Source organism: Ascaphus truei, chromosome 10, assembly GCF_040206685.1.
Source record: "Ascaphus truei isolate aAscTru1 chromosome 10, aAscTru1.hap1, whole genome shotgun sequence".
Classification (NCBI taxonomy): Eukaryota; Metazoa; Chordata; class Amphibia; order Anura; family Ascaphidae; genus Ascaphus; species Ascaphus truei.
In genome coordinates this window covers 32544216-32570681 of record NC_134492.1, presented here as the reverse complement: position 1 = coordinate 32570681, position 26466 = coordinate 32544216, and the positions used below count along the sequence as shown (strand labels likewise).

Here is a 26466-nt window from a genome sequence, read left to right as displayed (position 1 = left end):
GCTCTTCCCCAGGCATTTAAATTAAATGCCGGGGGATCGCATGAGGAATCTGCAACAGGAAAACTTACCGAGATTCAGAAGCTGTGGCATGTCTCCATGGCAACGTGGCGTCAAATGACACCTCGGAGCGTGATCTGACGCGGTGTCAGGTAGCAGGGGGGAGAGTGCGAATCTGGAGCAGGCCAGATAGGGGGGCGCAGCAGGAAAAGTTTGCGCTCCCCTGGTTTAGGGTACACTGCTAACATAGGTCAATCCAGCTCTGATTTAAGTCTTTTATTTCCTTTGGCACTCCAACCGACAAAAATTCAAGATAAACAAAAGAATCAAAATATATCCTTGCCCTATCTGAGCATTAACTAGACAGTAATTCTCTAGCTATCTTTGGGTGGCTTCCCCACTTACCAAATAATAAAATACAGGTATTATAAACAAACCTGCTGCAGACCAGTACCTGTCTGTAGCATCCAGCTCTCTTAGCGAGGAGAGGGGAGAACTGATCCAGCCTGGCCTTTCTTAAACTCTGTTTATTAAGGTCAGGTGATCTGCACCTGGCTGTTCTTGCAGAACCTCCCCCTGGATATTTTACGCTTAGTAGGGGCATGTATAGTTTGCCAAAGCAGGAGGTGTATACCTCCCCTCTACAATTTGACCACCTTTCCTCTCACAGTGTGTCTGTGTGTGTGTCTGTGTCTGGTCAAACCAGACATGGCCATAGACTGCTTTTCTGGGGCCCAGGATAAAAGTTTCCATTGCCCTCACCCACACACATAATACTCCCCCTCCACATCACACACAATTCCACCCTCAACATCACACCTCCCATCCACCGCCTGCACCTCACATCACCCTCTCTCCCCCTGCAGCGCACATCACCCTCCCCCTGCACCTCACATCACCCTCCCCCTCCCTGCACCTTACATCACTCTCCCCCCTTGCATCTTACATTACCCTCCCCCCCTGCATCTCACATCACCCCCCCCCCCCCTGCACATCGCACACGCACCTTCTGTACCCTACCTTCAAGTCTCTGAACTTTCGGTGCTGGGGCGGGGTCTACACAGGAGGCTGCTTGCAATAGCAGCGGAGAGAGGCCTGTTGGAGAGGGGGGGAGGGGGAAAGCTGGGGCCCAACCAGAGGTCAGGTAACTGCCAGCACCGGCCAGTACTGTGCTCTGGAGGGAGGGGGAGGCGTGTGTGTTGCACATGCGCAGAATACAATTCTGCGCATGCGCAGTCAGTAACTTCCGTTATTTTTTTCGTGACAATTTTCAGTTTTTTTTCACTATCAGATTTTTTGGGATGGCACTACCACAAAAGAAGTTTCACTTCAAAAGGAGAAAGGTTGAGAGATTAATTTAGAATTGTGCACATTGCAGTATCTTTTGTTACCAACCTTGCTAAAGAGAAAGCAAAATGTGCTTTAACTGCAGTCATGCAATGGCCCTTGAAACATTTGCACTGCATCTTTTAAAAAATAAGACAACCACAATGCCCATTTTCCTTTTACTGCTTCTTGCTTTCTAAGGTTGACAGATCCTTGAAATAAGATTATCCAGTCCATTTGACAAGTCTGTGGGTGTTTGAAATGATTGTCCAATGTGTGTTGTCCTTTCTTACGTTTCTATAATTAAATTGTGACAGCCACATATCTTCAATCACTTACTGCCAACATCTACTGTACCTCCTGAATTGTTTCCTACTCCTACATATTTTGTGCCTAGCAACACTACTCCATCTCTTCCCAACCATTATCTCCGTAGAGTCAGAAAGCCACGTTTGCCTTTTTGGTTTTTGGAGATACCTATTTGTGACTAAGAAAAGGAAGGTTAAGTATATGGTCTTGTGTTCTCTCTCAACACATTTTCTTGGGGAAAGTGCACTTCAGAGGGCAAACTATAGTTGAAAACAATAATCCCACCTATCTAACCATGTGCAGAACTGTCGCATTTGCGAAAATGTAAGAATGGTTTTGCCAAGCCTCAATGGGCTAATAATGTTGCCAAATTACAGTAGTAAGCTTTGAGTGAACTATCACCAGACAATGAGGGAAACATGGTGAGCTCTATTTATAGTCTCAGCATTAAGTGGACTTAAAGAATTTTGCAAATTAGGCTATTAAATGAAACTGCAATCCACATTTATCTAGTGCTTGGCACACTTCTTGCGAACCCTGTCTGAGCCTCAGCTTTTTCCACAACTCAAAAAGAGCAAGCTTGCATGATTCGTTATCTCATGCAAAGGTTTCACACATCTCTTCTTGCTAGGGAGTAAGGGGCCCAGGGTTGTGTGGACCCATTAGGTGATCTATTGGTGGTATGTTAAGGCAGGTTTCTCAACTCCAGTCCTCAAAACCCCCCAATAAGTCAGGTTTTAAGGATATTCCTGCTTCAGTACAGGTTTCTCAATCAGGGACCCAGTGAAAGACTGAGCCACCTGTGCTGAAGCAGGGATTGATTGAGCAACCTGTGATAAAGTAGGAATATCCTTAAAACCAGGCTTGTTTTGGTGCAGCAGGAGTTGTGTCGCCAATGCCGGTGGGCTCCTGTGCCTGGTTGAAGGTTCGCGTATTCCACCCCAGGTGCAGGGGGGCCTGCCGGGCCAGCTAATAGAAGTGGGATCGCCTGAACACGGCAGGAAAGCCCGACACAAGACCCACGTCCATCGGATAAGGTGGGGACTTAATACAGTGAAATCCAATACAATTTCCAGTAGAGGGATAGGTTAGGGAGAGAGTTGTAGAGGTCCCAGGGTGTAGAGATAAGGGATTAGCTCGAGGTCTCCAGTCCATTTAAAGAGATCAGTGGGGGCTAGATTTTCTTTCCGTAGGCTATGTTTCTGGCAAGAGGGGCATAGTCATATAGGTTAAAATCATAAGCTAACTACTGTGGAGGTCTGGTGGTGACAGCCTGAAATGCATACTTTGACTGGGGAAGTGACCTAGGCTCAATATTTAACAGGGGTCCTCATCAAACCACATGGGGACATTAGGGGTACAGGGAAATATACTCAGGGATCAGGTTGGCGGATTAGTTAAGGAACCTGATTTCTGGTGCCAAAAGGCTAGCTGGGGAGTTGCCTATTATAGGGTCAGTAATGGACACTATGGATTAACCCTGAGGACTTCTCGTTTGCAAAGCTGGATATTGCTTGTGTGGATGAGGTACCTAACATTACACTTTGATTTTGTTTGCAGTTGTTATGTCGATGTTCATATTTGCAGTTGGTTTATTTGGAACACAGTGTACTAGATGCAGGACTGGGTATGCCTGGGCTACCTCCATGTCCCAACACTTTGGTGCTTGGGGTAGGATTACCCCTGCCACCAACAAAGTCCCTTGGGATACCGGACCTCCTCATGGACCCTGGACCCTACTAGCTGGGAACCAGGTTGAGGTTTGTTTCCCATGTGCGCCGCGCACGTGGACTAAGCCTGATGAAGGAGGGAGAGAGCTGCAGATGCCGGGCAAGTCCTCGTGCGGCGACCATGTTGCGATCATGGTTAACGCGGTCCCGGTTATAACGCGGTCTCATTATGTGTACCCGAGCACCGCGTTATAACGGGGTTCAGCTGTACTTACACGGTGTTAAAGGTATTGTGTAAACATGATGTTTTCTCCCAAAACAGACCCCGTTCATCTCCTTAAATCCCTCTCCTGGCTTCCAGTTAAGTTTGGGATAACCTAAAAATTTCTCCTCCTGATCTGCTCCTCCTTACATATTAGCTCTCATCTCTCATTATGCCCCTGCTCGTCTCCTGCGCTCTACCCATAACTGCCCCCTTTACCTCTACAGCTCTCACTCACCTTAAACCCTTTTCATTACAGCTTATCTGTGAAACTCCATTATAGTCCGTGTACACCAAGCACCTTCTCTCCCCACATTAACGATAAAACTCACCTCTTAAAGCTGCAGTTCAAGCTGCCGTTTTTTATAAAGAATATATATTTTGTTTTCCCTTCAATATGTGCATTAATACAATCTGCACACTGACAAGTGATAGCTAAGCTGCCGATCGATACATTCTCCTGTAATCGATCGCTTGCTCTGGGTTATTTAATTCAGTTCTTGCACAGCATTCTGGGCAATGTAGTCCTGCAATATGATTCACTGGGCAGTTACTAGATACAATTGGTGCACTGCTAGAGAGAGGGCGGGTCTCAAGAGACAGAGCCTATCAGAAGGGGAAGGGGCTGTCACTTTGGAAATGCTTCCTACATTAGAAACATTAAAAATGTCTTTAAAACATTTTTTTATTTAAATGCTACAAGTATTTTCTCATACTAGAGAACTGATTTATTAAAAAAAAAAAAAAAACACATGTAGGCTATTGCTTGGACTGCTGTGTTAAATGAAGCATCCCAGTAGCCTGGATTCATGGTTATTGTCCCACAGTCACTCCTGCCAAGCACAGCTATCTCCTGCACTTATTCCCTCTATCTGCTGTCTCTGTAAATCTCCCAACATTCCCCTTAGATTGTAATCTCCCCAGGGCAGGGATTTCCTTTCCTATTGTCTGACTTTGTTGCGTTATTGCAGTATAATTCCCTGTACTGTATTGTCTCTCTTGTAATGCACTGAGTACACTGTGGGCACTATATAAATAAAGATATTCATAAATAGATGGTGAGCTGAGTCTTGGGAGGGGTTTGATTTCCTCTGGCTGCTCCCTTTTGTCTAATAACAATGTGTGTTCAGCTAGTGTGTGCACAGGCTGAACACTCCCCCCCCCCTCTTTATGCCTTTTTATTGGCTCTCTGATAAGCATAGGGTGAGATAAAGGTAAAGCAAATACTTCCCCATTGAGAGGTCACTAAGAAATTCAACTTGTAATTAATTTCCCCCCAAATGGAAATACTATTAGCATTGTTACATTTGTTTAGGGAAACCAGTTACAACAGTAGGTCAAGCAATATCCTACATGTGTGGTTTTTTTTAATAAATCAGTTCTGTACTATGAGAAAATACTTGTAGCATTTAAAAAAAAAAGAATGTTTTAAAGACATTTTAAATGTTTCTAATGTAGGAAGCATTTCCAAAGTGATAGCCCCTTCCCCTTCTGGTAGGCTCTAGCTCTTGAGCCCCACCCCCTCTCTGGCAGTGAACCAATTGTATCTAGTAACTGCCCAGTCAATCATATTCTAGGAGCTACATTGCCCAAAATGCTGTGCAAGAACTGAATTAAATAACCCGGAGCAAGTGATCGATTACAGAAGAATGGATGGACCTGCAGCTTAGCTAATCACTGTGCAGATTTTATTGATGTACATATTGAATAGGGAAAAAAAATCTATATATTTTTTTTAAAAACGGCAGCTTGAACTGCAGCTTTAAAGGTGCAGCCCCGGCTACTTGGGGCTGCACCTTTAAATTGGAATATCAGGTCCACCTTTAGCAACATTTGTTGTCGCGTTCCTATTGATTTCCTTTGGCTGAGGCTGTTGACATGTCATGTCCAGTAGAAAACAAGCAGAAAACTAGCATTGTACACTTTTATCTTCTAATTCCCCAGTGCTATTACAGATAAAGAATGTGCAACATCTCAACTAACTGATCATTTGATCACTCTAAACTCTCATGAAACACATATCCACACTTAACAGGCAATAAAATATTTTTGCAAATGTAAATTAGGAGAAAGATTTATAGTCAACGTGAAGGATGTATATTCCCATCGTCAGCAATAGTGACATTTGGCAGATTCAGGAAAAATAATCTTCTGTGGCAAGGGTACGCCTTATCAAACATATGCAGATCAGCACTAATTAATGCAAATTAAGGCTTGCTGTCTATCTAGTGGGAAAAGAAATGTCCAAATGTTATGAAATCCAGTTAGTATGCTTATTACCTTAATTGTTTTATATGGGGTGGCTCTTAATTAAAATATGCAAATTGACCTTAATTGCCGTGTACTAATAGGGTTCATGTTATTTCAGCACAGATATCTTAAACTGACAGAGTAGGGTGGTTGAGGGGAGGGAAATTTATGGATATACTTCAGATAATTTTCGATTAAATTACCTTTATACAATATTTTGTTATATTGGAACCCATTTTGATCAGGATTTGTGAATACTGATACTTGTAACTGTTAGTAAAATGTAATAACTGAAGTAGAGCTCTAGAGAAAAGGGGAATTTTTGAACAGACCTGTGAACTGTCCCAGCTGCTTTGCAAATAATAATGCACTTTTTTTCCACAAACATATCACGTTTTGAAATCATCAGTGTATAAAAAACAAAACTTAAAATAGGTTTTCCATATAAATCACCTATGTTTATGAAAGTTGGTAAACCATGCCAGAAAGCTGTCTAATTGCAGGGAGAACACTCCATTAATACTCTTGTTAGTTTCCATATTCCTTCTTATACAGTACAAGCTGAAAGTACAGGTACCTGGTGTTGCTCAGAAATTCTAAGAAACCAACCTTATCCCTCCCCTCCTGCTCTCACCCCCTTCTCTCACCCCCCCCATATCTCTCCCATCCATCACTTTCCGTTAATGTCGTCAATTATTTCCGCCTCTCTCTCCTTCTCCTGCATTCTTACTTTCTCCTCACATGCCAATTGACTTCCCCTCTTTCTTTCTTTGTCTGCTTGCTGTGTAAACTTTATACCTATCTGACTCTCATTATGATATCACCAGTATGATGCCACGTGCCAGATATATAGCCTACCAGGTACAAGCCCCAGTGGCTGACTTGCTTAGAGAATTTGTAATAATTCATACAATTCAAAATACAATGTATCCAATTGTATCCAAACAGACAAAAACCTGCTCCTTGATCTCAGGAAGCATCATACAAAATGTGGTTACAATATCTTAAGAGGTGTACAAATGCGTAGCAAACAGACAGGCATCTTTCCAAAATATATAGTACATGTGGTATCCCAGCAAAAGACCCTTTCGCGTATGACGGTTCACATTATTTTGATACATAAAGTAATCCTTCCAAGTTTGGTTGTTCTAGGTCTTATAGTTTGGGTTTGCATAATGAGACACACACAGACAAACATTCTGAAATATATGTAAGATATTCTCTGACTTTCCATTAGCCTGGATTTTGGCCAAGGGACAAATATTAGTGCAGTATAATTAATAGGCACCAGGAACATTTCTAAAAAGCAACTGATATTTATTGAACACACACTTTAAAAGAAAAAAAGCAGGGTAGTTGATTGTATTGTTGTCTTTGCTTTAGTTGTTATTGGTATAACATTCACACATATAGTAACTTTAAGGAAGAACTGGAGGTAGCATTAGTCCCAAGAAAATGGCTTTCACTTTAGGTTACTTATGTAAACAATCATTGTGTGGGCTGTTTGTCTACATCTCAATAAACAATCCTTGTGTGGGTTTTCTGTAGTAAGGATCTAGGCGATACCTTGATGGTTACCCTTGGTAAGACACAAAAGACTATGCCGGCCGGGCCAGTCATTGACTTGGCATCTGTAGCTGGATGTTGAAACTCATGGACAGTTACCTTGCTTATAGACATTGAGCAAATTCTAGACTACAAGGCACATCATGGCTGGTCGATTTTCAGGGGACTCTCCTGCCTTCAGATGTTGTATTAATGCTTAACATTAAAGCAATCAGGAACAAATATAATAACACTGAGCTCAGGAAAAGGAAATCAATGTAAACTATAATTAGCTGGAAATTTAAAATTGTTAACATAAGAACTGAACTGAAAGAGATGGACTAGTACAGGAGTGGCCAACTCCAGTCCTCAAGAGCCACCAATAGGTCAGGTTTTAAGGATATCCCTGCTTCAGCACAGGTGGCTCAATCAGTTGGACTGAGCCACTAATTGAACCACCTGTGCTGAAGCAGGGATATCCTTAAAACCTGACCATTTGGTGACCCTTGAGGACTGGAGTTGGCCACTCCTGGACTAGTATGTCATACTACAGAATTGACCGACCTCCAATCATCCCCCAAAAAATAACCCATTAGTAACTAGACCGGTGGGGTGGGTTACAGTAGTATTGAAAACTGTTAAGAAAATCCCCAATGGCTTTAGTTCTGTATTCAAAATTATGCGTAACCGGGATACACTAAGCTCTTACAAGGAGTATCGGAGCCCGATTCTGTGTTAACTAACAGCCATTAAAGGCAAACGTGCAATTCTGGGACAAAACAAAGACATCAGATTTATAGAAGACAAAATGCTTTTGGTTTCAAATATATATATATATATATATATATATATATATATATATATATATATATATATACATATATATATGTCTAGTGTCCACACTGATGCTTAGGTAAATAATATGATAAATAAAAAGTAAAACAATTACTGATTTGTTTCTTATAATTGGGTAGAAGGTTTGTGGGACAGATTCCACATTACTTTCCATGATATCACAGATATTGATACTTTTGATTTCTGATTAATTATTGAGATATTTATTGTATCTAATCTTTAACATAATTTTTCTTTAGAGTATGGACATACATATTGCATGTGCTGCTTGTAAATTGAATAGCTTTTTGCTAAAAAAATCATATAATGATAGGCTTACTAGGTAGCAACTATTTTATTCTTCTCTGTAAGACACGAGATATTTGTTTGCATTTTTTTTGTTAAGAGAAATTCAAACTTGGATATTTATTGAATTTGCATATTTGCTAAAACCACGTTTTTGTTTTTTTTTCTCTCTCCCCAGGATATAGCGACAAATGTTTCTCCAAGAATTATACGTGGAACAACCTCAGGCGCCATATATGGCCCCGGGCAAGGCTCTTTTCTAAATATTGAACTTATTAGCGAGAAGACTGCAGCTTATTGGTGTCAATCCATCACTGAATTGAAGGCTGACTTTCCAAAGCATGTGAGTGGAATTTAAGTAAAAACATTTTATACGGTGGAGCAAGTGGGTGCAAAGATGTTTAAAAAAAAAAAAAAAAAACATTTTACACACACACAGCAGAAACACATTAGTTAACATTATTAGATTATTATTTATAAGTCAATCAATAGTATTATAGCACTATTGCCAGTTGTTATTATTAAATCAGCTCACTCAAAATATTTTACAGGACGCAGCAATCCGACTGCTCGTATTGACGTGTCTTACTATTTTTCATTAACCCCCCCCCCCAAATTCTGTTAACGGGTAGCGACCAAGTGGTCCTTGTAGGTCAACCTTGCATTTTCAGCACTGGTGCCCCCCTGTTTCCCAAAATACTGTACAGGCCGGTACCTTCCCAGTTATTTAGTCCACTCCAGGACTCCAATAGGAAGGATAAGCACCATTTCCTGCTGCTTCCCATTAGCCTGCTTGACATGGTGGGATTTAAATACCAGGAAGTAACAGTAGTACCTTAGCCAGTAAGTATCTCATGAACCTTATAAACAAAAAAAGTGAAAGCGCACCATTGCTACTCTAATCTACCAATCTCTTTAACGCCATGTAAATACTGCAACGGTTGACTGAAACACCAGGTTTACTTAAGATAATGATCTAGTCCAGTGGTAGCCAACTCTAGTCCTCAAGGGCCACCAAAAGGTCAGGTTTTAAGGCTAACCTTGCTTCAACACAGGTGGCTCAATCAGTGGCTCAAACAACAACATTGAGGACTGAAGTTGGCCACCACTGCTCTAGTAGTTACTGCAATTTCTCCTGTTACCATAATAGCTTGTTTGTTTTCCAACTTATTCCACAGGTAAGTTCATCTTACTGCTTTATGTACACCCTGGTGGCCAAGTATCATTTTATATTGAATGGAACAGATAATGTAGTAGCGGCATTAGACCAATCAAATATATGGAAAATACATATACATTGACAAATTCCTACTTCTCTCTGATTAACTCTAGAATGTCAGCTATATATATATATATATATATATATATACACAGTGTTCGACAAATCACCCAAAAATCTACTCGCCCAACCAAAAATTCTACTCGCCACCTAGTCCCGCCCCCAACCCCGCCCCTAGTCCCGCCCCCAACCCTAGTCCCGTCCCCGCTTTAAAATAAAATATATAAATAAAATACATTTAATAAATTCCTAGCCAGAACAACATTCGTTTTTGACATAAATGTCTTTATTGTATTACATTATACTACAATTAGTCCTTGTTACGTGTGTGTGTGTGTGTGTGTGTGTGTGTGTGTGTGTGTGTGTGTGTGTGTGTGTGTGTGTAAATGTCGATCTAGAAATAAAAGCCAGGTGTGAATGACTAGTTTCCTGAACCCCTTAACCAGTGTCTGGACGTCCCCGCTTCACAATATCTAAAGCAGCAATCCCGCCTGGGATCTTACCTGATCTGCAGTCCCTCAATGTCCATGTACCCGCATTCCCGCAATGTTAGGTGTTCCCTACCTGTCTTCTGGGTATGGGGGGGTTCCGATGTCTTCTGTGTGAAGCTTAAGTTAGATCTAGAAGAAAGCAGTATAGGTTATTTTGGTGTAGTATAGGGCAGTTAAGATATATAGGGTAAATAAGAGATCCAGAAACAGAGTGTGAGACAGACACAGGGAGAGGGTGAGAGAGGGAGAGGGAGTTTGAGAGAGATAGGGGGTGTGAGAGAGAGAGAGAGAGAGAGAGGGGGGGGTGTGAGAGAGAGAGAGGGGGTGTGAGAGAGAGGGGGTGTGAGAGAGAGGGGGTGTGAGAGAGAGAGGGTGTGAGAGAGAGAGGGTGTGAGAGAGAGAGGGTGTGAGAGAGAGAGGGTGTGAGAGAGAGAGGGTGTGAGAGAGAGAGGGTGTGAGAGAGAGAGGGTGTGAGAGAGAGGGTGTGAGAGAGAGGGTGTGAGAGAGAGAGGGTGTGAGAGAGAGAGGGTGAGAGAGAGAGAGGGTGAGAGAGAGAGAGGGTGAGAGAGAGAGAGGGTGAGAGAGAGAGAGGGTGAGAGAGAGAGAGGGTGTGAGAGAGAGAAAGAGGGTGTGAGAGGGTGCGAGAGAGAGAGGGTGGAGAGGGGGCGAGAGAGAGAGGGGTCGAGAGAGAGAGAGAGGGGTCGAGAGAGAGAGGGGGCGAGAGAGGGCGACGGGGTAACTGGGTGGGGTGACTGGGTGGGGTGACTGGGTGGGGTGATGGGGTGACTGGGTGGGGTGACTGGGGTGACTGGGTGGGGTGACGGGGTGACTGGGTGGGGTGGTGGGGTGACTGGGTGGGGTGGCTGGGTGACTGGTTGACTGGGTGTGGTGACTGGTTGACTGGGTGTGGTGACTGGTTGACTGGGTGGGGTGACTGGGTGACGGGGTGGGGTGACTGAGTGATGGGGTGGGGTGACTGGGTGGGTTGACTGGGTGGGGTGACTGGGTGTGGTGACTGGGTGGGGTGACAGGTTGACTGGGGTGACTGGGTGGGATGACTGGTTGACTGGGGTGACTGGGTGGGGTGACGGGGTGACTGGGTGGGGTGGCGGGGTGACTGGGTGGGGTGACGGGGTGACTGGGTGGGGTGAGTGGGTGGGGTGGCGGGGTGACAGGGTGGGGTGGCGGGGTGACTGGTTTACTGGGTGGGGTTACTGGTTGACTGGGTGGGGTGACTGGTTGACTGGGTGGGGTGACTGGTTGACTGGGTGGGGTGACTGGGTGACGGGGTGGGGTGACTGGGTGACTGGGTGGGGTGACTGGTTGACTGGGGTGACTGGGTGGGGTGACTGGTTGACTGGGGTGACTGACGGGGTGACTGGGTGGGGTGACGGGGTGACTGGGTGGGGTGGCGGGGTGACTGGGTGGGGTGGAGGGGTGACTGGTTGACTGGGTGGGTTGACTGGGTGGCGTGACTGGTTGACTGGGTGGGGTGGGTTGACTGGGTGGGGTGACTGGTTGACTGGGTGGGGTGACTGGTTGACTGGGTGGGGTGGGTTGACTGGGTGGGGTGACTGGTTGACTGGGTGGGGTGACTGGTTGACTGGGTGGGGTGACTGGGTGATGGGTGGGGTAACGGGGTGGGGTGGTTGGGTGACTGGGTGGGGTGGTGGGGTGACTGGGGTGGGGTGACGGGTGACTGGGGTGGGGTCACTGGGTGGGGTGACTGGGTGGGATGACTGGGTGGGGTGACTGTAAAGGGAGAAAGGGGATGGCCTGGGATTAAAGGGGTTACACCCCTTTTGGCCATCCCCTGACCTCACCCGGGAGTCAAAGGGTTAACTGGGCTAAGACCCAGAACAGTGATTTAACCCCTGTAATGACATGTACATGTGTATTCCCCTGTTCCCCTGTTCCATTGTAATGTCTGGTTTAATCAGTGTCGAACATCACACACACCCTGGAATCCATCCGGGAGCACAAGGGTTAATAGTCCTTTAATGATTATAGCTCTTTGTGAAGTTTTCCCGCCTTTTCAGGCACCATTTTGCAGGTCCCCATTGGCCGCCATTAGGGCTCCATGCATTCTGATGGAGAATCTTCTTGTTTTAGTCCTGTTTCCTGTAAAGACCAGCAGGTGGCGTCCGAGAGGGAGAGCGGCGGTTTCCCATTGAAAGTCGATGGGCTTATTGACTTCAATGGAGGTTCCTCACGGGAACTTTCGAAGAACAAGTTGGCTGCCGTCCAGACCGCTAACCGCAAAGTGGATACATTTTAAATAGGAGAGCTTTGATCACTTACAAGTCGAGGTCAACGTCAAGTGGCGTGGGAATAAACAGTTCTAGGGCACCTAGGAATAAAATTCTTTTTGCCCCTAGTTCCTAGGCGTCCCCCCCACTCGATCACAACCGGGTCCCCAAATCCTGGACCCCCGATAAGGGTCGAACTGAGAAGAACGGGTCGCGCCATAGGCTTTGCCGGCGGCGGCAGAAACGGCTCAGAAAAATGACTAAGTGTGAAATGCTGTATTTTGGTACTCCATATCTCCGGTTCCGGAGGGCCCAGCGGATCAAGGTTTTGGATGTCTGCAGTCACTGCTCCGGCATCACTGCAGAACCATCCTTGACCTTCCTGGACCAACCCGACGGAGTATGGACCCCCTTGAAAGTTCGGGACTTTTCCCATAGACTTCAATGGCGGAGAAACCCCATTGACCTCAATGGCGGCAATTTACCATTGAAAGTCTATGGCGGAGAAGCCCGTTGTTTTCAATGGGGATTTAGTGAAAAGCTGAGATTTCTTTTTTAGCGGAGATTTTTGTATTAAAATGAAAAATGATTTAATGTGCATTTGTCTAACTCCGGTTCCACAGGTCGTAGCAAGTCGCTTTTTGGACCATATGGTGTCCCAGTTCTGGCCATGAGAACTGGGAAGTTTGGTTCTGCTAGACCCAATAGAACCGGATATTTAAATACGTTTATGTTTTATGATTAACCCTGTGTCCCAAGGTATGGACAAAGACTCAGAGGAATTCCTTTGCATACCAGGATAGCGGATGGCCCTAGAGGCGCCCCAATGTCTAGAATTTAAGTATTGTTCAAAGGGTCTTGTCACCCTCCCTGATGATTTAAGGGCGGAGGAGGCTCAAACCAGAGCAGTCTCCAAGTGTCCCAGTTATCACCTTCCAACAAAGGTTATCTTGCTAGAGATCCAGATGGGTAGACTGGCTGGCATTCCATTTGCCTATGGGGTCTACAGAAATGAGACCCCAGAGTTCTACTTCGCATGTGCTAGCTAGCAGGGGGGACTGTCCTAAAATGTGTTCCCCCATCAAAGATTGGCTGGAGATAATTAAAAACCAATCACAGGTACTTAAGGTTAAGGATAGAGGGACAAAAGGTTTAGAAACTGCTGTTCCCCATATATCCTTTGTCTTCTTCATTCGTCTTCAATTTATCATCTGATGGCTATCTGATTGCGAGAGAATTGCTATGCTATATACTTCTCATTCCCCAACCCCAAAGTAAGTGTACTTCTTGTCTGTTACTGTATTATTCGTGTGTTCACCTATCCTAAGGAATAAAATCACTTTATTATATCTAAGACTCGTTTCAGTTCAGACCCAGGGATAAATATATATTATCTGTTATATATATTTATGTGACTTTATACAGCCTGCCATAATCTCACCGTGACAGTGACACTTCTGGTATCCTACACACACACACACACACGCACGCACACACACACGCGCGCACACCCACACACACACACACACACACACACACACACACACACACACACACACACACACACACACACACACACACACACCCTCCCATGCATGCATGCATGCATGCATGCATGCATACATGCATACACACACACACACACACACACACTCCCATGCATGCATACACACACACACACACACACACTCTCCCATGCATGCATACACACACACGCACACACACACACACACACTCTCCCATACATGCATGCATACATACACACACACACTCTCCCATACACACACACACACACACACACACACACACACACACACACACACACACACACACACACACACACACTCCCATGCATGCATGCATACACACACACACAAACACCCACACCCTCCCAAGCATACACACACACACACACTCTCTCTCCCATACATGCATACACACACACACACACACACTCTCTCCCATACATGCATGCATACACACACGCACACACGACAGGGGGAAGAAGAGGAAAGGCCGCACGACCGAGCACCACCACCACTGCCCCGCTCGCCCCTCCGCGACCATCTCCCGCCCTGCGCGGACAGCCACGGGACCGTGGGGAAGCGGAGACCAAGGAGGTAAGGGGGGAACACCCCCGCTACCATCTCCCACCCCGCGCGGGGATCTGGGAAGCGGGAAGTGGCGCATGAAGCTGGGAAAACACCCACTACCATCACCCGTCCCGCGCAGGGAAAGGGGAAAGCTGGAAGTGGCGCGGGAAGCTGGGGGGAAGAAGGGGGGGACACCTCCACCCTTCGCGGATAAGCGGGGGCCGGGGAGAGAAGGCGGGACACCCCCGCTACCATCTCCAGCCACGCGCGGGTATTGGGGGGGGGGAAGCGGAGAGTAAGGGGGAACTGCAGGAGGCAGGGAAGGAGCAGAGGGGATGGAGGATTGGAGAGTACTTACTCTAGTACTCTCCAACAGATCTCTGGCCAGAAAAAATGGCCGCTCGTTGGGGGCGGACTCATATAGAGCCTGGCCGCGCGCCCACAAAGCCTGGGAGCGCGCGCCAATCAGCTGTCAAGTAGGGGGAGTTTTTTTTTTTTTTCAGCGCGAGCAGGGAAAATTCAGCACGAGCGGGGCAATTTAAAAAAACAAGCACGTGTTCTGCTTGGACCAATATTTACTCGCCCGGGGGTTAAATCCACCCGACCCGGGCGTGTAAATGTATAGGATTGTCGAACACTGTATATATATATATATATATATATATATATATTATATATATATATATATATATATATATTATATATATATATTCTTTATGTTGCCTTAAATAATTAATATGGTTCGTCTAATATATCAATATGTGTGTTAAAGGAGCAATCCAAGCGTTTTTTTCTTCATTTTTTAATACAGGATTGAAGCAGGGAGTCTCCGGAGTCATTATTTTCAGCACCAGGGGACCCCCTGCTTCCAGAGATACATACCTCCCAAAGGGAGTGCCGGTATCTCTGCAGTTTTCTGCTTCCTCATCACTAGAGATGGGTGAATCTGCCCGAATCCATTTCCCAGATTTTCGATGATGTTACCCCCAAAATGTGTTTTGCGGTGTAAAATCCACAAACAGAATTGGACGGTTTCAATCCATGCGAATTCATCAAAATCCGCCATTGGATACAACCCGTGGACGGATTTGTAGAATCCAATCCACGGATTCAGCAATCCGTTGGTGGATTCTTAAGAACCCGCTCACGGATTTCTGAATCCACAGATTGGATTCTACAAATCGATCCACGGGTTGTGGAATCCGCGGAGTATATTGGTAATATTGATTAAAAAAATCTGCAACACTCTAATCACTCTTTTTGATTGATCCACTGAAAACCGCGGACCAAAGGAACCGGACGATCCGCTGCGGATTTAAATCTGCCAAAAAAATCCACCCATCTCTTCTCGTCACATGGCTGGATGATGTCACGGCTTCCTATTGGCCCGCAGGGACTGTGAGCTTTGAAAAGCAGCCATATAGTGAACCCTGGAGTTCCTTTGGAAGCAGGGTGCCCCACAGAGCTGACATTATTGGGGTTCAGCTCCAGAGACGCCCTGTTTCAATTATGAATTTTTAAAAATGAAGAGAAAAAAAGGCTTGGGTTGCCTTTTTAGCATTAATTCATCAATTTAAATCCTTTTGTTAAATGCCCTTTTCAAAAGAGAGCAGAGAACCCTGGGAAATATTGCCGTAGAACAGGGGTGCACAAACTTTTCTTGCTGAGCCCCCCTGTCTGCTCTCCTCCATTCTTACGGCCCCCCCTCCCCCTTACCTCAGTTCGGCATCAAATTACGTCGTGGGGTCGTGTGACGTGACCCGCAGCGTCATTTGACGTCACGTTCCCATGGCAACGCAGCATCAAATGACACCGCGGGGTCATGTGGCATTGGATGCTGTCACTTGATGCCATGTTGCCATGGGGACGACGTGTCTTGAGCCAGCTCAATCTCGGCAAGTAGAGGTTGCAGAGGCCTGGCGCGGTCCCCCGGCATTTAATTTAAATGCCTTGGAGAAGAGCGAGGGACCTCTGCAACCGCCCACACCCTAACAAAAAAATCTCCCCCCAGTTTGCGCACCCCTGCCATAGAGAATGTGTCATTTTTATTAGGGAAGTGTTGGAAACATTTTTGTAATGACACAGCTTTGATGGTTAGCACAACAGAGAGTTGACAGGAGAGATGTTTAAACTGGTTAATTTTGATTACTGTCACCATCGAAATTCAATCAAAATGTTTTTTTTTACCTAAGCTATGTCAAGTTTAAGAGGCCCCAAAAATTAGAAATAGACATATTGTTCTGACTGAAAGAACCATTGACAATATAAACATGAAACTGAAATTAATGAAAGCATTATATTAGCATTGTTATATACAAAGATGACGATGTAAAGCTAAAATTAACATTGTTTGCACATCACATTAATTGTAATATTAAAACATTTTCTTTATGATTTTTGGAGAGCAAAGTCACTAATGATGTCTTCAAATTATGCGATGCGAAGTTTGTCACTTTCGATGCACATGATGCTTAGGGTCATACAGCATTTCAACAAAAATGTCCATATTTATAGAGAATTTCCTTTTTCCCATATCTTTTTTATTCATCACCCGATTTTCCAACTTGAAATGCATACATTTTGAATGGACTGCTTCGCTAGAACTTTAATAACTCCCAAAATACCAAAATATTTGTGATCCTTGGAAAGTTCACTCAAAACTGCGGAGAAGTGAATTTCGACAGATTGGTTCATTTTTAGTTGATCACATTTTATACATAACATATCCCTTAAACTGTAGCATTTTTAATCCTTATGCCACACGTGTGGGAGATGTACTGTAGGTGGGCATTGAACAATTTTACAATCCTAAACTGCTACTGAAAGAAAAATGAAACGTACAAATTGCTATTTTTTTTTTTTACTCCTTTTCCACAAGTGAGCTTGCTACACTAGTTGAGGCTATTAAATAAATAATATTGTGAAATAGGAAACTCAGATGTACAGAATCATTATTTAGATTGTTCTGACAAAAAGAACACACTGTACATTTCAATGTCAAACAATTAGGATTTTTAATTTACCTAGGTCCTACATAAATATTCCTAGCATAGCTCCGGAGGTAAAAAAATAAAAATACAAAATGGCAGAGGTTAATGTTTGATTAAAATATTCATACAAGAAACAGGAAAGAACAAAAACATCTAAAATGAGAAAGAATACAGGTCAATTATGTCAAGCCATTCTGAATTGCTGGTCTTTATCACTATGCAGAATCTTCTTATTAAGGTAGCACAGAAAGAATAGATTTATAGACCGAAGGTACAATGTTTAATATGTCCATATCCATCTGGATTGACAGTTCCTACAGACATGAATTTCCCCAGAGAGACAGTGTTACTGGTGTCAGTGGATGGCATTATTTACTTCAATGTTCTATTATTAAATTGATAACAAGATAATTCCTGTGCTTCTCAGAGACATGACAGGATTTGCAATTGTTAACTCTCTTATTGCACGGGATTTGATGTTCTGTGTGATTTTTATTTTTTTATTAAGAGGCATATTTTATTTCATATCTGAACCAGATCACATTTTTTTAACTCTTGACGTAAAATAGCATACAAGAAAAAGATGATAATAATTATAAAGTGTGATTTTAAATAGAATATATAAAGATAAAAGCTCAACAAAAATACCAAGTATTACTGTAAATGACATGAATAAATGTGTGGTGGGGGGGGGGGACACACATCTCAAACCGCAAACCTGAGCTAACTGCCATTGCCTAGATCATTGGTTATTCACAGGATCGCGGGAGGGGGTAGAGGGGATAACCCTGTATCAGAGGTTAGTGACTCTCACCCTTAATGTCACTTTAGGATCTTAGATATATGATGGAGTGTTGGTAAAGAGTAGCACTTGAAGGAGAGCCCCCAAACAAAAGGGCGAGGCTCGCTCAGTGAAAGCTTTGAGTCACCAGATCACAATTTTAAGAAAATACAGAGAAAATCACTGTGACAAAGCAATGTTGACAATTCAAAGTATATATTTGTATATAATTTCTTTGATGTGCTTGTGTATAAGGAACGACAAATGGTTTTAATATTTTTTGATGCCTTATTAAAATGTGGCAATAAATTAGCTAAATTTGGTCAACTCAAGCCCTACAAGCCATATATATATATATATATATATATATATATATATATATATATATATATATATATATATATATATTCTCATCTTTCCATTTTTGTATCTAAATACACAATTATTAATTCTGTAAGCATTGTATAATTAAGGATATCTGGTTGTAGTAGTTTCAAAATATCTATGTCCATCAAACTGTCGCAATTTCAAACAACAATGTACCATTCCTAAGGACGTCAGAACAACATATTTCTGTATCATAAAGAAAGGGGGGAAAAAAGGTTTGAACTGCCGCCGATCTTTAAATAATATGAAATGAGATCAGAATCAGTAAGATAGGTTTGTACAGTATACTCATGGAACATAAAGGAAGGATGTAGTATATATTTCAAGAATAGTATGGCTTTTTTGTCTTGTGTCTAGAGATGAGTGAAATATTAAGTAAGTCTTGTGGTACTGCACAATTTGCTATGTTACAATAGCAACATATTTGCAGATTAAAGTGTTGATATTTTACTTATCTCGACATACAGAGCAGTCACCTTCCACTTTTCTCCTAAAATTCCATTCATCCATGGCAATATCTCTAGAAAAGGGGGAAACATTATGGTACTTCTTAGAAACGTCTATTGCTTTTTCGATATTTCAATTCCCAGAAGTGAGAGAGGGCTAAAGCCCAAAATGTTACTCCTTCCATACATCTGTGTTGCAACTGTTCTGTCATAAATATAAGTTTTCTGTTTTTGCATTTGAGAGTGCTGTGTGGCGTTCTTCTATATTTTTGATATTTCAAGTATTTTACTTACTGATTAGTGTTCTAAAGTAAAGCTTATGCACGTCATATAAATATTCCATCTTTAGTTTAATTCTTCATACCTAAAATTCACTAATTAATGCGAGCATTTTCTTTTACTCTGGGTGTGCAACACATACTATATACCGATAATCTGCATAAATATATTAATATCACAAATATAAGAGTTACATAGTAGATGAGGTTGAAAAAGATATAATAATAATAGCATGTTCTTGTATAGCGCTGATAGGTTTACATAGTGCTTTACAGAGACATTCTGCAGGCACAGGTCCCTGCCCCATGGAGCTTACAATCTATTTTTTGGTGCCTGAGGCACAGGGAGATAAAGTGACTTGCCCAAGGTCACAAAGAGCTGACACTGGGAATTGAACCAGGTTCCCCTGGAGTTCAACCTGTGCTAAATTTATATGAAGATACGTTATCCTATATTTTTATTTACAGTATATGGATCCAGAGGAAGGCAAACAAAAATCACAGTGAAACATTATCCAATTATGTCTCATAAGGTGAAAAATAAATTCCTTCCTGACTCCAATAATGGAAATCAGATTTCTTCCTGGATCAACTTTCTTCCCGTGCTTCCTTATTTGGTATATCCCTGTACCCTGTATATTTTAACTTTCTAAAAATATGTCCAACTTTTTTTTTTTAAAGCTATCTTTTGTATCTGCTATCACAGTTTCCATTGGTAATAATACCCAATTGGAACTGCTCTTACTGTTTCCTTTCCTTCGTTGCTGGGAAATCTACTTCCTCGAAATTTAAGGGATGACCCTGTGTCCTTTATACTGCCCTTGGGATGAATAGTTCTTTTGAATACTCCTTGTATTTACCCTGAATATATTTGTATAAAGTTAGGATATCCCCTCTTAGATGTCTCTTTTCTAATGTAAACAAATCTAATTTAGCTAGCCTCTCCTCATAAATTAGAGTATTTATTTATTTATTTATAAAATATTTTACCAGGAAGTAATACATTGAGAGTTACCTCTCGTTTTCAAGTATGTCCTGGGCACAGAGTAAAACAAATAATACATGGTTACAAGTACAGTTACATAAATGAACAAGGTATACATTATATACAAGACATTGCGTGCACAGTTAAAGAAAATATATATTATGAGCGTATGAAACAGTTACAGATTAGCCTTAGATTTGAAAGAACTTAAGCTGGTGGTATATATGAGAGTCTCTGGTATGTTGTTCCAGTTTTGGGGTGCACGGAAGGAGAAGGAGGAACGTCCGGATACGTTGTTGAGCCTTGGGACCATGAATAGTCTTTTTGAGTCTGATCTCAGGTGATAGGTGCTGCATGTGGTAGGGGTGAGGAGCTTGTTCAGGTAGCTGGGTAGCTTGCCCAGAAAGTATTTGAGAGTGAGACAGGAAAGGTGAACTTTGCGCCTAGACTGTAGTGATGACCAATCTAGTTCTTTGAGCATTTCGTAGTGATGTGTGTTGTAGTTGCATTGGAGAACAAAACGACAAATTGAATTGTAGAGGGTGTCAAGTTTGCTAAGGTGGGTTTGAGGAGCCGAGCCATATACTATGTCTCCATAGTCAATGATTGGCATTAGCATCTGCTGTGCAATACGCTTTCTGACCAGGAGACTTAGGGAGGATTTGTTCCTGTAAAGTACCCCTAGTTTGGCATAGGTCTTGGTTGTCAGGGTATCAATGTGCATCCCGAATGTTAAGTGGGAGTCAAACCATAAGCCCAGGTATTTAAAACTAGTGACAGGTGTTAGGGTGGTGTTAGCGTTGGTTCGAATCAGGAGCTCAGTCACTGGAAGCTTTACAAATTTAGTCTTGGTCCCAAATACCATTGTTACAGTCTTGTCAGTGTTTAAAAACAGTTTGTTTTGGGAAATCCAGTTTTCGAGTCTCAAAAAGTCAGACTGAAGTATATGTTGAAGGTCAGAGAGGCTATGGCTGTGTGCATATAGGATTGTGTCATCTGCATACATGTGTATTGAGGCTTCCTTACAAGCTGTGGGAAGATCATTAATGAACACTGAGAAGAGTAGGGGCCCCAGAACAGAGCCTTGCAGGACACCACAGGTGATATCCAGGGGGTTGGAGTTAGAGCCTGAGATGGACACATGTTGGGATCTTCCTGATAGGTAGGACTGAAACCAGTTTAAAGCATGTTTCCCTATTCCAGAGCTCTGGAGTTTGTTAAGCAGGATAACATGATCAACTGTGTCAAAAGCCTTTGCAAAATCTAGGAATACTGCACCAGTGAGTTGACCCCGTTCCATTCCACACTGGATTGCATTGCAAACTTTTAGCAGGGTAGTTACGGTGGAGCGTTTGGGACGAAACCCAGACTGGAATTGGCTAGGGAAATTTGTCTTGGTGTAGAAATCGCTTAATTGGGAGTGGACACATTTTTCCATGACTTTGGATAGAATTGGGAGAAGTGAGATTGGCCTGTAGTTTAAGACAGTGTTTTTGTCCCCACTTTTGAAGATTGGGACAACTCTGGCAGTTTTCCAGGTCTTAGGGATATGGCCTGCAGACAGGATAGAGTTGACTATGGACGCAATTGGTTTGGCAATGGCTGGGGCACCAAGTCGTAGGAACCTAGATTGTAGTAACTCGGGTCCACATTGGCTGCTTAGTTTTAGTTTGAGGAGCGCTTGTGTAATCTCCTCTTCAGATACTGGGCTAAATTGAAAATTGTGGGCAGTGTTGGGAGGGGGTGGGACTGTAGGGATACTCCCAGGATGAGATTCATGTTTGGGGTTTGTGCTGCGTTTCGCTAATAAGTTAGTGGCACACCCCACAAAGTAATCATTGAATGCATTTGCAATGTCAGTGGGGTTTGCCAGAGTAATATCCCCCTTAGTGATATTACTTGGTTGTTGATGGTTAGGAGGCTGGAATATATTGTTGATAACCTTCCAGAAGTTAGCTGGGTTTGATGTATTTTGGTGGAGATTGTCAGAGTAATATTGTGCTTTTGCATGCCTTGTTTGCCTTGTGCACATGTTCCGCATGCATCTGTAGTGATTGAGATCCTTGGTAGTGCCAGTTACTTTGTAGCTTTTCCACAAGGCATCCCTGAACTGGTAGAGTACTATAAGGTCAGGTGTAACCCATGGAAGGTGGGCCCCCCGTACCCTTATTTTGCGTAGTGGAGCATGGGTATCGCAGAGTTTAAAGAACTCGGATTGGAAATAGTCGAGCGCAGAATCGGGGTCGGGAATTAAATTGATTCTGTGCCATGGGCAGTTGGTAAGGTCATCCAGAAACTGTTGTGGGTTAAAGTTTTTAAATGTTCTAGTGAGGAGAACTTTAGGGCTTGAATGGGGCGGTTTAATTTTCCTTACACAGTACACTATTGCATGGTCACTGAAAATATCAGGAAGGATGCCAGAGGATTGGATTCTTCTGGGGTTTGAGGAGAGAATCCAGTCTAGCAAGGAATGGTTATGCGATTTCAGGTTTATCCGTGTGGGTTGGGAAATGAGTTGTGATAGGTTAAGTGACTTGAGTTGTATCTGGATTTTGTGGTTTTTAGGGTCAAGCCAATTGAAGTTGAAATCCCCTAGAACTAGCAGCTCACTCTTCTCATTCAGAGAGGAAATGGAGCCAAGAAATTGGGTGATATCAGTCAAGGATTGTAGACGTCTTTATGGGGGCGGTAGATGCCAGCAAGCAAGATGGGCTTAGAAAAGGGGAGGCAGATTTTGCCAACTAGAGTTTCAAAAGAGGGTGGACTTGGTGGGCAATTTAACAGTGTAAATTGTAAGGTGTCTGCAATATAAAATAACACCCCTCCTCCTCTCTTTGACCTATCTCTCCTAAAAATGGAGTATCCCTGAATGGCAATATTTGCATCAGGGGTTTTAGGGGATAGCCATGTTTCTGTAAGAACAATGGCTTTGGGTTTATGCATAAGGCACCGTGCCCTTAGTTCATCCAGTTTGGGCAGCAGGCTCCGGATGTTTATATGGGCGACAGATAGCCCTTTTTGGAATTTAAAGGTGGAATTCTCAGGGGCATGGGACAGAGCTGAAATGGGAGGACCTGGGTTAGTTTCAATATCACCTGCTAAAGAGAGTAATAGTATGAGTAGAAATTAGGATAGTTGTTTGCAAGTTGTAAATTTGTGGTGTTTTCCATTAGAGTGAGCAGTGGTTGGTGTGCTGGTTTTTAGAGTTCTCCACCAACATTCAGTAGATAGTGCAAGGCTTTTGAGTAGTCCAGGCTGTATGGTGATGTTGGGTGTGGGCCAGGATGGAGGAGTTTGTAGTGGGTAGAGGGAGTAACATCTCCATGAGGCCAGGAGAAAGAAAAAAGTTAAAATACATAGCAGGTTCATGATGCCAGAGGTAGGCAGTGCTGCAAGGAGCTGTTGTGAGCAGAGTGAGTGTGAGCAGACTAAATAGCAGGTGTGTGCCTGTTCCTTGTCAAATGTTTAGCTGTATTGCAATGCTAGAGTCAGTTCAGGGTTTCAGTGTATTGTGCAGTCAGTTTTGGGAGAGACTGCAGTGAATAAGTTGTAAAGGGGTGGGGGGTTGAAATAGGCAGGTTAGCAAGCATGGGATCATAGTGTGATCTGAATAGCTTACCATTTGTTGTCTTGAGTTAAAGAGTTTGCAGTAGATCCAGTCCCCAGTCACCTCTAGTCAAACTATAGTCTAACTGTATTTATCACTTAAAAACCTCACTTTCAATGCCTCACTATCTAATGCCAATTGCAGTTCCTGCAGATTGCAGGAAAGGTGTTTGTTATATACAGCTAAAACAGTCACGTGACCCTCCCCCTCCCCAATCAGTCAGCTTGTTCCATTTGGTCAATTAACAGCACAGAGTTAAGAGGAAAAAAAAAAAACTTTTTAAATTCAAACATACTAACTTATATCAATTCTACAAGGCTAGATTCAGTCTTTTACACAGGGTTTCAACATCAGGAACATACTTATATCAATTCTACAAGGCCAGATTCAGTCTTTTACACAGGGTTTCAACATCAGGAACATACTTATATCAATTCTACAAGGCCAGATTCAGTCTTTTACACAGGGTTTCAACATCAGGAACATACTTATATCAATTCTACAAGGCCAGATTCAGTCTTTTACACGGGGTTTCAACATCAGGAACATACCTGTGAAGAGAATGCAATTAGATCCATATCATATCAGCTGAGGTTATTGGTTATTGGTCTTGCATGAAGAAAGTGAGTATATTAACTATATATATATATATATATATATATATATATATATATATATATATATATATATATACATATATATATATATATATATATATATATATATATTAACTGTAGTCTAACTGTATTTATCACTTAAAAACCTCACTTTAAATGCCTCACTATCTAATGCCAATTGCAGTTTGCAGAGTATCCATCCCCTTTATTAATTTGGTGTCTTCTCTGTACCTTTTCTAGTTCCATGTCTTTTTTTATGGCGTTGTGCCCAAAACTGTTCTCCATATTCATTGTGTGGTCTTACTGATAATTTATATTGTGGCATAATTATGCTTTTTTCACTTCCATTCATACTCTATTTAATCCAAGATAAAATCAAATTTGCCTTTGCAGCTGTTGCCTGACATTGGGCACTATTGCTAAGCCTGCTGTCAACAAGCACTCCTAAATCCTTCTCCATCAAGTATTGACCTAATTGTGCCCCATTTAATTTGTAAGTAACATGTTTGTTCTTGTTTCCCAAATGCATAACCTTACATTTATCTGTATTAACCCGCATCTGCCATTACTGTACAGAGCATGCCCAAATTTCCAGTCTATCCAAATCCTTCAGATTAGAAATTATACCTTCCTCTGATTTTACTACAGTATTTTACACAATTTAGTGTCATCAGCAAAGATTTAGGGGCCTATTCTAGTAGTCTTCATAAACCCACTTGCTGGTCCTGTTATGCCTCCAGTTTTTTCAGCCTTGTTATCACGGTATTCAGAAAGCTCCGAAGACCTGCAATAGCAAAATGCCCAAAACTAGTGAGGATCCAGCGATGTGATGTCCGCCTCTCTCGAAAGGGCTCGCCCAGCGATCTGCAGCGATCTGGCCCAGCTGCATGGAGAGCTGCCTCTCCCTGCGCATATCTCACCAGCGATCTCAGGCTTTTAATAAAAATGTAATACTAGTGTTCGTGAGCAGGGGGTCTCCGGAGTAGGACCGCATTGATTTCAGGTCCGGGGACCCCTGCTTCCCAAGATACAGGCCCAGTTATTGGGTGTTGGTATCTCCTATGCATTTAAATTTCGCGCATCACATGATTGTGGGATTTAAATGCATATTATATACCGGCACCCTGTAACTGGACCTGTATCTCGGGAAGCAGGGGGTCCTCTGACCTGAAATCAACAAGGTTCTGCTCCGGAGACCCTCTGCTCACGCAAACTAGTATTAAAAATGTTATTAAAAGCCATCATTACCATAACGGCTAGCCACTAAGGCAATAAAGGGGTTCAACCTCAATAGCTTGTTTATTGGGGGTGGATGAATGGGGTAGTAGCCCCATGGCGGTTGGTTAGGCCTGCCTGGAAGTTTGCGGGAGGAGTTAAACCTTCACTACTATAGCGGTGGGAACAGCTATGGTAATGAATGGGATAACCAGTCCTGTTATCCATTTTTTGGCAAATGCTTGTTTTTCTATTTCTGTTTATTGTTGTGATTAAATTGTTTGGAATTTGGATGGCTTGTTTTTAGTACAGTTTAGGATTGGCTAGCGGTTTTATTTATTGATTTTGTTTGGTTGGTTAGGTGTTTCTTTAATTGTATTCTATTATTTTGGTATAACATAATTTTTATTCTTTAGTGGTTTTGGTGTTAGAATAATTTTATTGGTGTGTAGTTGAGGCTTTTTAGTTCTATTATTGTTGTGGTGTTTAGTTCCTTGTTTATTTCTTTAATTGTTGTGTATTGTTGTGCTTGATTGTTTTAATAGGTTG

General features: G+C 42.7%; 1 protein-coding gene across 1 annotated transcript in view; it reads left to right on the top strand.

Annotated features, from left to right (window-relative positions):
• Positions 1 to 26466, top strand: part of DPYD (dihydropyrimidine dehydrogenase) — a 755572-nt gene that overhangs the window by 513571 nt on the left and 215535 nt on the right. Inside the window, 1 exon segment of the mRNA XM_075616482.1 lies at positions 8678 to 8842. Coding sequence (XP_075472597.1) covers positions 8678 to 8842 — 165 coding nt within the window.